The sequence below is a fragment of the Ambystoma mexicanum genome, chromosome 3q, assembly GCF_040938575.1.
Source record: "Ambystoma mexicanum isolate Mex_15411 chromosome 3q, UKY_AmexF1_1, whole genome shotgun sequence".
NCBI classification, from domain to species: Eukaryota; Metazoa; Chordata; class Amphibia; order Caudata; family Ambystomatidae; genus Ambystoma; species Ambystoma mexicanum.
The window spans coordinates 252,202,673-252,215,600 of NC_090926.1; the positions used below are offsets into that span (position 1 = coordinate 252,202,673).

Sequence of the window (12,928 nt, forward strand, 5' to 3'; positions counted from 1 at the left end):
CTTAAAACCTTGTGCGCAATTAAGAATTGACAGTTCGCATCCCAACATTTCTGAAGGCGTCAGACCGGGAGTGCCCTCTGCATTTCGATTCCCTCTGAAAATAGCTTAATTGGAACATTTACTTTACATTCGGCTTTTAACAAATTCCGAGGGTGCTGCAACATCCGTAATAGTATCCCTTTCATGCTGCCGGAAGCAGCTCTGTTTTTCCCATTGATGTCTACAAGAGACGAACTCCCAAATGAGCATATACAGTTTCCAAAGTCGTCCTGGGGGTATTACCAACCAATCTTGGTATTCAAAGCACCTGTTTGATTCTGAACATTGCCCGAACTCTGTAAGAACTTTTAACATGTTGCTTATCTGTAACCCACACATGCTTTTGATTTCATTCACATATGATAACGTATTCTCTTATCAACATTCATGTGTCGGAATTCCCTCCTTTAAGTGTTTCTTGCCCAGTATCCTGAACTGCTTCCTTCCTAGTCAGTCTATGGCATTAACTGCTCAGCTAGGAGAACCTTTGGCTCTTGTGATGTTTTGAACTACAACCCCTATAAACCTTGGCCAGGATATTAAATGGTGAGGGATCATGGACATTAAAGGAAGCCGTTGGTCCTTTTAATCTCATCCTCTGTACTCTGTGCTAAGAGAAACCATCTTAACAAATATCTCCTTTTTCCACAGAAATGGAAACCAATGACCATTCCAACTACACTGCCGTTCCCCCTGCAAGCAACACTTTGAGCCTGAAATCTGATAACCTCTACACCAACCGGTCTACGCCGACCTTCACCCAACAAGGGAAAGGTGAGCTCTGGGTTTGTGTAAATATGGATGGTGGGGTGGGAGCAGTGAAGATTTGATTTGTGTGTGTGTGTGTGTGTGTGTGTGTGTGTGTGTGTGTGTGTGTGTATATATATGAGCTATAACTCACCCAGAGCACTGCTTTTCTCTTGTCCTCGCATATGACATCACATAGTACATTCTGGATGAGTAGAAACTCTGTAACAAACAATTAAGGGACAATTTACTGTTGTATGTAGCCTGACGATATTACGTTCACAATTATTAAATGTGCAAGGAATTGGATATAATAGAAGGGACACATTTCCCTGTGGCAAAGTAAACTGAAAAAAAACGCTATGCATGTAATCTTGAGAAAGTACTCGGAGCACACTACGCATCTATCATGCACATATGCCAATACCCAATGCTGTTTCGATGCATCCCTTAGGCAGTACCCATATGGCATATTTGAATAATTTTATGCAGCTGGCATGACCTAACTTTGTGACACGGTTCAACATTTGATCACCTGGACCAACTAATGATCACTAGGAACAGTGTTAAAATTGTTAATGTGTCAAGTACACATGTATATAAACCGCCTCTAAACAAAGGTTTCCGCATATGTCAGTGTATTGCTTGCTTACTGCTTTAAAAAAAAAAAAGTATTGTAGAGTGTATAACCATTGTTGTTTATCAGTGGCATCATGAGCATTGCTACACGGTGGCAGTTATGGTTTATCTGGAAACAATAACTAGTACATTTTTGGGGTTTAGTTTTGTGTTGAGAGTTTAACGTTTCTTTTCATAAAAGGTTTCTTCACTGAGCTGTCATACGTTTTTATTATGCATTGTTATGTATTACTTAATCATAAAATCTTTCGGCAGTTTTTATTCACTGTATTTCAATCTTTTATATGCTTCATTATAATTTTATTGAATGTAAAGAAGTACGAGGCAATGCCAATATGCAGGCTTTAACAAAGCTTCAGACATGTGAGGTTAACAGTCTGCCTTACATTCCCCTTGTTTTAATATCCAGCAAATAATGTATGCGAACAGACCATTGTTCTGATTCACAGCAGTCCAAGTCGTTTCAATCTGGTAGGGCATGTAAAGCCCTTGTTATGTGACATTTGAGAAGAGGGGTGTCCTTTTCAACGCTGTTAGTAATCCCACTTGTTAGAATAACCAACTAAGTTTGCATGGGCTTTTGTAACAAAAATGCCAACTATCCGACTGCCATATTTGCAAGTAGGTGCCTGCCGCTCCACATAAACTTCACATAGGCCCAACTTGTTTTGCAAGTATTGGCTTGGTCTTGGGTGATGTACCAATGTATATTCATTTTGTACATCTACTTTGAATTCTGGAAAATGAGCAAGGCCGCTTGCCGCGGTGCCTTTCGGTGCTACATGCTTTCTCATTTGTCCTCACCAGGTCCCTGTGCCATACCTTGATATAGCCCAGTGTTGAGTCTTCCAAAAGTAGCTATACATAGGATAAAGAAACCCATATTGTTCGTCTTCGTTCTTCTATTTGGTCACTGAACTGCTCTGTAACTTGCAGTATCCTTTTTACTTAATATAGAGGTTATTTGTATTGCTTACAATACATGGCCACACTGTTATATCCTTTATTGACTGGCCTCTTGCTTAATCTAATGTAAGAGTTGTTCCATTTGCTGATCCATATAATCAATGTAGATTCTGTTTGCTAATGTGCAATTCCTAATGAGTTGCAGAAAAATACTTTAAGCAGTTTAATAAAAGGCATTGAGAAACGATTTCATTTTGTGCTTTAAAATAATTAATAGCATGCAAATTCTTCCTCATGTGTTTAACTCGAGCAGTGCACAAATTAAACATTCTGCCCTAAACCATGACGTCTGGAATTCTGCTCTCTGTAGACTGAAGTGGAAATCAGCTTTGCCCATTTCTTCCCAAATTAAGAACCAAGACACCAATGTATTTTTAAAGCACTCATACAAATAAAAATAAAGAACTTTGATCTAATTATGCTCCAGGAAATATTTATTTTTGATGCACTAACCCCGTACGGTTATTTGATGGTGCAACCTACTGCACATGGTCTTACTGGCTTTCTTGTTGGTGTGGACCTAGAGTGTGATTATTTTTTTCTAAATTGAGCTTTATTGCCATTTTTCAACAAGGAAATACAAACCGTATTCTACATTGTCAATGTGACTGAACAACCTTGTAACTATACCAACAGCTCCTCCCCCACCCCCTTGCAGCTGTTTCAATTAAATCTAGGCACATTGTATTGCAGGAAACCACTCATTTCACTTGAAGACCACTGCATTCAGGGCAATTTATCGACCATATTTCTCAAAGAAGGGTAGCCACAAGTCTTCAGTGTTCTACCTTGACTCCTCCAAGAGGTGCAAGAGAAACTCTGTGTCCTATACAGCACAAACTTTAGCCACCCGGTCCCTTTCCATGGGCAAACTTTTCCTCTTCCAAAATTGAGTCGGGCAACTTCCAGCAGCCACCAACACAACTCGCACCATTTGCCCCACCTCCTCCATATCCCCCCAGCCCTCACCTCGAACAGCAGCATCCATGGCAAAACCTCTCTGGGTACACTGTTGATCCCTTTGATCCAGGAAAGGACGTCCGCCCAGTATTGCTGTACTCAAGGGCACACCCACCACATGTGGCAGTAGTCGCTAACCACAGTCAGCATTTATCAGTATGCTCTGCTAACAGGGTGGCTTTATACAGTCCTGCTATAAGCCCTCTAGATCCTACTTAGTCAAGCAACAGCTGTTCAAAAGTCTGTGAGACCTCAGCGCAGGTTATCCCCCATTTGCGGTCCGCCAACAAACCTTTTAGTTGGAGGTACTGGAACACGGACCCCTTGCCAATATGTAGGCACTCCTCCAACTTGTCCAAGGTGACAAAGGTTCCCTCTATCCACATTTGACACTCCCTACTCAATCCCCCCTCATACCAGGGTTGAGACTGTAGTGGCTCTGCCATTCCATCTCTCAGGGGAGGGGGAACATATACAGCTTAGGAGCGACGGCCATGTGGAGAGCCACCGAGTATCATTACCCTCCCTCCAGAGAGACCACAGGACTGCCACGACCGGACGCAGAACCACTGTCCTTGGAATCTGGGATTGGGGAACCCATAACCACTCCCCCAACGAGATTGGGGCCAATATTGCATTATCCATGTGAACCCACTGCTTTCTGGACTCAGGGTCCAGGTGATCAACCAGTATACGGAGTAGGGCCGTTCTGTAATAGTTTTTCAAGTCTGGAATCCAACCCATCCCCCCTCCTCCTCCACCTCCTAACCCGATCAAAAGCCTTTTCGGCATCCAGGACTAGGAGTAGGGCTCCTTCTCTTCACCATCTGCGCATTAAGAATATGTAACGTCTTGGTCAAGTTCTTGCATCCTTGTCTCGGCAAAATAAAGCCAGTCTGATCCAGGTGAATCAGTCTGGGGAGAAAAAGCTTGAGCCAGGATGTGAGTATTCTAGCGAAGAATTTAGCATCTACGTTTAACAGGTAGATGGGCCTGTATGAGGAATAGTATGCATGGTCCTTCTGCGGCTTCGGGATGACTGCTATCAGCGCTTGTAGGAATGACAGTGGTATTGTTCCTGCCTGCGATTGAATTAAAGAGCTTGCCCCGGGGGTTTCACCAACAAATCCTGGTATTCTTTAGCTGCTTTATGGTGCCTGCTACTTCCTCCCCTGTGATCTGTGCCTCCAATAAGGCACCCTCTGTCTCTGTAAGTCGCAGGATTGGCAATTCCCTTAGGTGCTCATGAGTCCCCAGTGTCTCCCTTTTATAGTACTTCTGCCTGGTGTATCTTAGTTTTTTGACCACCTCCCCTATTCAAACCGAGTGTAGTTCTTGCCTTTTCTCTCTCATCTCTACGAGGAAACCCCTTTCCCTGTTCTTCCTCGTCCCCTCTGCTATAAGTAGTCCTCTAATCGTTGCCTTGGCTGGTCCCATAATGTGGTCACTTCCCTGTTGTCATTTACATCAAAGTACGCCACTATCTCCTTTCCCAGGAAGTCCCTGAAGACCCGGTCCCTCCGCAGGATATCCTTTCATCTCCATCTAGGCACTCGCCTGTAAGGTCTTGCCACCTTCTCTTCCGCTAAAAGCTTGTGTTCTCACCACAAAAACCCTCCACCTTGGGTGCCCCATACCTCAACCGCTTGTTCCTGCGGTAGCAGCAGGTCAATCTTTATATAGGTCTGTGCGGAGGCGAGAAGAACATGTCGCCCCCGGGCCTGCAAAACGATACCGCCATACATCAACCCAAAAGCCATCTGTTAAAAGGTTTCCAACATCACTATTGTCTCTGCTAGCCTTCCTCGGACCATCCCCCCAGGAGAGTACTACCTTCTTCAGCCCAGTCCTCTAACATTGTCAAAATCTGTTGCAGGAAACGTATCTGGCCTGTGTTGGGTGCATACAATGTGGCTGACGGAATCTTATTTATTTTTAAATTTGTTTATTGGCATTTAGTAATAACATGGGTACAGGCAGTATTCCTTTATGCAGTAGTATCGAGCACATTTTTAACTTACCTTTCGAGCAGTCCACCAACACAGTTAAGTTAACCGGGTGTAACAACAAAACAAACATTTCCATGCACATAAACTAGGCCATAACGTTAAGTAGAATTGTTGTCGGTCCTTGAGTATGAGGACACTCAAAGGGCCAGTAACGCTTGCCCTGGGCTGAGCCCATGTACGTGTTAGTGTAAGGGCACTGGAACCCTCTGTAGGTGGAGAGAGAGAGGAGGGAGTTCAGTTAAAATAGTATAACACCATAATCGAGAGCGGGGTGTTCATGGTGGTTTATTGTCAGAGGGGGTGAAACATGTCTCATATTAACGTTTTCCAAGACTCGTATGTTCCCCCTGTAGTTGCGTCCAGGTTCTGCATTGACCTAAACCATACCCTGGTCTCGGACTCAGCCCAAGTCTCAAAATCCTTGTACCATCTGGTGTGTATATATATATATAGCCTGTCAAGTGGCACAGCAAGTAGAGCGCTCGCTTTGACATCTGTGCAGAGCCTGCTAACGCAGGTTCGAATCCCGGCAGGGCCAAAACTCAGCCTTTCATCCTTCCGAGGTCGATAAATGAGCACCACACACTGTGGGTAATAAGCAGCGCTCAGATACCTGAGGGTTCGTAGCGCTATATAAAATGCCAAATCATTATTATTATTATTCTTGTGGTCTCCCAGCTAAATTCCAGGCCATAGCTACGCATCGTTTAGCAAGGATGCACGCTATGTCCATAAATTTAGCAACATGCTTAGGTTTGCTGTTGCTTGGATATGCCCCCAGCAAACATTCCTTCGGGTTCCAGCTGTATCTTGCCACCCCGGCCTCCCTACATGCCTGGTCGAATCGAGCCCAGAAGCCCTGTGTTTTGGTGCAGCTCCAAAAACATATAGATCAAATCGGTGCCGTCTCCTGTTAAACTCGGCCACTCTGCTCGGTGTAATGTTGGTGTGGTGCAGTACATTCGGTTGGATCAATTTTTTTAAAAAAAACTTTTTATTGATTTTACAACATTTTAAACCATTCCCCAACCACCCTCCCTACCCCCTCCCACACTCTCCCCAGAGGCGACTCCTTCTTTGTCCTTAGTTCAGTCCTGTCCTCAACTAATCACCGGAATTTAATGCAAATCCAAAAGTCTTAGGCGCTGAGGGCACCATGCAATCCGAAAATCATCTTTGAGGGTCATTGTCTCTCCCCAGTCCGTTGCAAAGTTGACCAAATTATCATTCATGGCATAGGTTACCCACTCTAGAGCTATGATTTCACATATCTTCCGCAACCAGTCCTGCAACTGTGGTATCTCCTGGACTTTTCCATCTCTGAGCTATTGTTGTCATAGCTGCAAGTGTGAGTACTACCCTCGCCTTTTCACCGGATCCATGTTCCCCCACCCCAACGTCCCCTTTAATTCCTAGTAGTATCTGTACCAGTGATCTTTTATCCTCTGCTCCATAAACCTGCTCTTGCGCCATTTACACCTCCTGCCAAAACGGTACAATCTTCGGGCACCCCCACCAGATCTGCTCTGCCAAGCCCTCCAGACCACAGCCCCTCCAACATATCTTGTACCATGTTTCCTGCTGAGAAGCTTTAACTAACTTGGGGATCCGCCTCCACAACCTCTCCCACTCCTCACTACCAATGTCCCTCCTCAAAACTCCCTCCCACCTCCGCATGTACGGCCACTGCTGCCAGGCATTTGAGTCATCTAGTACCTTATACAGGTTGGATATGAGATTCTTTGACCCATCGTTGGATAGGAGGAATTTTTCAAACTGAGTTGTTTCCCTGGTTGTCATGAGCACTGCTCCTGAGAAGCCAAGTCAAGCCCAGCATCCCCGGAAGCAGGCTCACGACCCTCGTCCCCGGCTCCAGCAAACCCCTATTGGGGCCCTTCGGACCATGTCCTGGCGCCGGGCTCATAATTCTTGCAAAGGTGCTTGGGTGGACCTACCTGTAGCAGACCATGCTGCATACTCACCTTTGCAAATGCTGGCAGGATGAAGTCCCCAGCCTTCTGCTGGGAGGAACTATTCCCTGAACTGGGACTACTTTCTTACCTGGGTGGGGCTGGTGCCACTCCTTAGCTCTGGAACACAGGAACTCTTTTACCTGGGCGAGGCTGAGGAAGAAGACACCCAATCACTCCAACACTATTTAAACCACACCCGATTGGGAAAACGTGCTTCGCGTTATTCTGCATCTGCAGCAGGACGCTCACCGAGTCAGCTCCAGCATTCCAGTGACATCTCCAGCTTCAGCTCAGCAACCTGTGGAAGAAAGACACGAGAACTATACTTACCATCCAGGAATCCAGACACCGGCAGAACCTGCAAGCAAAAGAAACATAAGGTTAGCAAGTTGCAACACGTTCGTAGCCGCGCTCGCTTACCTGATCCATCTGTGCTTTCACGGATTCTTCGCGGCCTTCTCTTCAGCAGCCATACGGCACCTGTAAAGACAAAGAACTTTGTTAAGTAGGAATCGGGTGAAGGCGGCCGCATTTACTTTTCTTACCTGCTTTTGTGTGCGTATTACGATCTCTTCAACCGCAGCAGCCCGGCACCTGAAAACAAGAAAAGACATTATTTAAGTGCCATTAAAGACTGCAAGAAAGCCTAACACTTACGTGTTTCCCCACGTGCATCTGCGACTGGGAAAACGCCCGCAAGGTCCCGACACCTGCAAATAAGAAAAGAACATTGTTAGAGGTGCTATAATAAGGTCACAGATCATTATACTCGCGTACTTCGCACGTGCAACGGCAACGGACGAACAACGCCCGCAACATCTTAAGACCTGAAAACAGAAAACAAGGGACATTATTGAGGTGTCATTGAAATTCCCATACCTACGAACAACCGCACATGTCGCGCTCTCAGTGACCACGCCCTCAGCATCCAGGCACCTGAAAAAGACAATGCAAAGACTTCATTAAAGGTGCCCATCTCTTCAAGACTATAAACTCTTTATACCTACTGGCATCTGCTCGTGCAGTAACGGCGGCATCACCTTTTGGCATCTCAGCACCTGTGCCACTTCTAAGGCCACAAAAGACTTTGAGGACCTCCAGTGACGTAACTGGAACCCACGCACCCCTGCATAAGTCGCAGGATGGAGAGCCCAGCATTTATACGCCTAAGGTGAGAGCTCGCCGAGACAAGTAGAAAGCTAGGCTGTGGGAGAAACTGGCGATTGGTGGGAGAAGGAATCCCATCAAACGGTGATTAACCCTTTTTCTTCCACCTGCAGAAAACTTACCCTGCAAGTCAGACATTCGATAAGAGGAAGCCCAGTCCTGAGAGTCATCCGAGCTCTACGCTTCTCAATTGAAGAAACAATAGCAGCCCAGCCGGGATCTGCGCCTCCGTGGGAATCAGGTGAGCCTTACACTGGTTGCCGCATGTCTATTCCCCGGGTGCAGCACCCAATGTCTGATCTGGGCATACCGAAGTCTTTCCTCCTCCCTTACCGCAAATTCCCTTTTAAGGTCTTCAAACGTACATATTTCCCCTCCCTGGAACATATCTCCCAACTTCCTACAACCACCTTCCTGCCACTGCCTAAATGCCCCCTTCTCTAGCCCTGGTGAGAAGTCACTGTTGTAAAAAATAGGCGTCAAGGGGGACGGGAAGGTCGTAATTCCCTTGGTTCCCCGTAGTCTGTCCCAGTTGTCCGCCACCAATTTGGTTATGGTGCTTTCGTATAGATGCTGCGGTCTGTTGTTTCGATAGGCACAATACTTCCGCCAAACCATGGTGCGCCAACGCTCTATCCATTTTCACCCATTGTTTGTCTGATGTGCTGTCCCCTTCCCGTAGCCATTCTCTAATTACCCGTAACTGTGTAGCCTCGTAATACTGCTGGAAATTCGGTTACGCCAACCCTCCCTCCCTTCTGGGTGCCATCAGTAGGTGCCTACGGAGTCTCGCTCTCTTTCCCTCCCACATAAATTAATTGGTCACGGCATTTAGTTCCCTAAAGAAGCTTGTTGGTATTCCCTGCTGGAACGCCTGAAAGAAATACAATAATCGTGGGAGCGTGACCATTTTGACTGCTGCCAACCGTCCCAGCTACGAAACCCTAAGGTTCCTCCACCTGTGGAAGTCCCTCTTTACTTCCTTCAATTACTGGGGGTAGTTAGCCGCATACCAGCCCTTTAACGTGGCCGTGATTCTTACTCTCAAATATTTAATTCCCCTGGGCTCCATACAAAGGGGGTGGATAGCCTCAACGCTTCCCTGTCCTCTGCCTTCAGAGTCAAATTCAAGAGTTCAGATTTGCCTATGTTGATCTTCAGGCCCGAGGCTTCACCAAATTCCTCCAGCAGTGTTCTGCTTGCCAGTATACACTGTAATGGTGTTGTGAGGGTAAGCAATATGTCATCAGCAAATGCTGCTACCTTTTGAATATTCCCCCCCGAATGGGATGCCCCCAATTCCCTCTGCCTCCTTATGGCCTGTAGGAGCGGTTCCAAATAAATTGCATAAAGCATTGGGGACAGGGGACATCCTTGTTTCGTGCCCCTGCTGAGCCTAAAGGGTCTTGACTTGCCCCCATTGACCGCCACCCTTGTTGATGGTGATTGGCTTGAACCATTTTGAGGACTTCCCCTGCCATACCCATTATCTGCATTACCCGAAACAAAAAGGACCACTTTACCCGATCAAATGCTCTTTCCGCGTCGAGGGCCAGAAGGATCGCTGGAGTGTTTGTCTTTTGTGCCTTTTCCACCAGGTGAGCCACCCGCCTTATGTTGTCCGCTGTCTGCTTACCCTTTATAAAACCCGCCTGTTCCAGATGGATCTGATCCGGAAGGTAGGGCTCAAGCCTATTCGCCAAGACCTTTGTATTGATCTTGGCATCAACGTTTATCAACACGATGGGCCTATAGGATGTTCTATCCTCTGGATCTTTATTAGGCTTTAGGATGAGGGGTAGTCTAGCTTCCTCCATAGACTGAGCTATTCTACCTGTTGTCCTGAAAGTATTAAAGAGAAATGTCAAGTGTGGGATTAGTTCTGTAGCAAATGTTTTATAGAAAGCTACAGTAAAGCTGTCTGGACCCGGAGCCTTGACTGGCGATAGGTTACTAATCACCCTCTGGACCTCCTCCTCCGTGATCTCCCGATTAAGATTTTCCTCTGCCTCCCTCCCTATCTGTTTAATATGCACCTTGTCTAGAAACTCCTTCTGTAGGCGGGACTGGGGGTTCATTGAAGTATATAAGGATTCGTAGAACTCTGCCAATGTTTCCTGGATTTACTCTGCTTTCGTGACCCTTTCCCCTGCTTCTGTTCTCAGGGCTCTAATTGCGTTCTTTGACCTCTCCCCCCCTTAATAGACGTGCCAGGAGAGCATCTGCCTTGTTTGCCTTAGCGTAATACTTTTGGCGAACAGCCAGTAACGCCCCTTCAGCTTTTTTTGTTCGGAGGATTTCTAGTTGCCCTAATGCCTGTCTATATCTTCTCATAGAAGCCCTTGTCGGGGTTGTGCCAGCCATCTGTCTTGCCGTCTCAACCTCCCCCTCGAGTTGAGCCTCAAGGGCCTTCAGTTGCTTCCCCCTCTGTGCTGCTGCCGATATCAGCCCCCCCCCTGATCGTTGCCTTAAAGGCGTCCCGCCTTGTGTCTTCTCTTGTATCCCCTCTCCTGTTATCCGTGAAAAAGGTTTTAATTTTCCTTTCTATTTCTTCTCTGATGATTGGGTCCCTGATTAAGAATTTTGGATATTTCCAACCCCACACCCCGCCTTCCCGTCATCCTAAATTCAATTGGATGGAAACCATCTTGTGGTCCGCTATTCCGATGGGGCCCGTCTTGACTTCCTGAACTCTACCCACCAAACCCACTGAGACCCAAATATAGTCAATCATTGATTTTGACCCATGGACACACGAGAGGAAAGTGTAGCCCTCCTCGTCCCCCCGTAATTCCCTCCACACATTCCGTAACCCTGCTTTCTCAATCCTTTCTCTTGACATCACTGCCCCACCCCCCTGCCCCTTGCCGGGCCCCCGACCTATCCCGTCCCCTCTCCCCAGCTATGTTGAGGTCCCCCATCAGAATGATATGTCCCCTCGCTTTATCCTCAAGAACCCCCAGGACCCTCCGCAGAAACTGCTCCTGTCCGGCATTTGGTGTGTACACCACTGCCAAAGTATAGGGGAGGTCCTGATATGTCCCAATAGCTATGATATACCTACCCCCTTATCCTGTATGGTCTCAATTATCCTGAAGTCAACCGTATTCTTGATGGCCAAGGCTACTCCCCCTGTTTTGTTCTTCCCGAAAGCATGCCAAATCTGGTCAAACCCGCCTCAGTTTCAGTCACCCTTGATACTTATGCATGAGGTGCGTCTCCTGGAGCCCCAGGATATCCGGTCCCTCCTTCGTGAATTGCTCTAGTTTTTTCCTCTTGAGGGGGGAATTTAATCCCCTAATGTTGTGCATCACCCACTTAAAAGTCCCTCACTTTGGTCACGCCCCTGCTCTGCCCTTTGGCCCCCTTCTTTTGCTTCGTCCTGAGATTCCTCCTTGCCTCCGCCGCCCTGCCCCCACCTTCTGTTTCCCCCCTTTTATACGCTTAAACCCCTCTGACCGAGTCGCCCCCTCCCCCCTTACCCTCCCCAACTGGATCCCCAATCCTCTCCGCCCCCTCCATTTCTCCCCAGCGGGTCTCATCGCCCTTTCTGATCCCAAGATGTTTTCGCCCCCACCTCCCCTGCTCTATATTCTTTCCCTTTTTTGCCCACCACCCCTTTGTCAAGTGACTATTCATGGCTGTCCTCCGCCCGTTGCCCCCTTCTCCTCACCGTTCGGGTTTTCACCTGTCTCCTTATACGGTTGGCCGCGTAACGTGTCCTTCCTCCTCCTTTTCACCCCAACCGTAGTGGTCTCATTCCTTGTTTTTTTTTTTTTAACTTGTTTTTATTGATTTACAGTATAAACATGAAGCAATTTCATAACAACCCCCAACGATCCCTCCTTCCGGGAGAGTACTCATTGTTCCGTTTGTTCTCAGGACTAATCATGTGGAAAATATGCCTGTAAGTCTAATATTGTGCGGACACCATTGTTCCGTATAGTCTGATTGGAGATATTCTATGACCCCCCCCCATTCCTTCGTGAAGGATCCGCTCGAGCCCTGTAGGTGGTGCGTGATCTTTTCCATGGCCATTTGCGACCAAACCTTCTGTAGCCAAGTGTATATTAGTGGAGGGTCGCACTTCTTCCAGTTCTGTGCGATTGTTGCCCAGGTCACGATGACCAGGCCCATGAAGCTGCGCCATTGCGCCTTGCTATATCTCTTGGCTAGTTGTTCTTTCTATCCGCACATCCACACTTTCTCTCCCATTTGGTCTGCCTCTGGAAACATCTTTTTCATTTCCGAAATCAATTCTTTCCAGAATCCTTTGACCCCTTGACAGTCCCACCAAATATGCCTCCAGGTGCCGGTTTCCGGGCAGCCCCTCCAGCAGCGGTCTGTCGAGTGTGGATACATGCTGTTGAGCCTCTCTGGTGTGTAATGCCATTGGGTGACTATTTTAATCCACATTTCCCTGGTCTG

General features: G+C 47.0%; 1 protein-coding gene across 4 annotated transcripts in view; it reads left to right on the forward strand.

The window, feature by feature from the left end:
- Positions 1-12,928, forward strand: part of BAZ2A (bromodomain adjacent to zinc finger domain 2A) — a 2,136,751-nt gene that overhangs the window by 76,837 nt on the left and 2,046,986 nt on the right. For all 4 annotated transcript variants that reach the window (XM_069653682.1, XM_069653683.1, XM_069653685.1 and 1 more), the window contains one exon: positions 691-813. In XM_069653682.1, the coding sequence (XP_069509783.1) occupies positions 691-813 (123 nt within the window). The remainder of the gene's footprint in view (positions 1-690; positions 814-12,928) is intronic.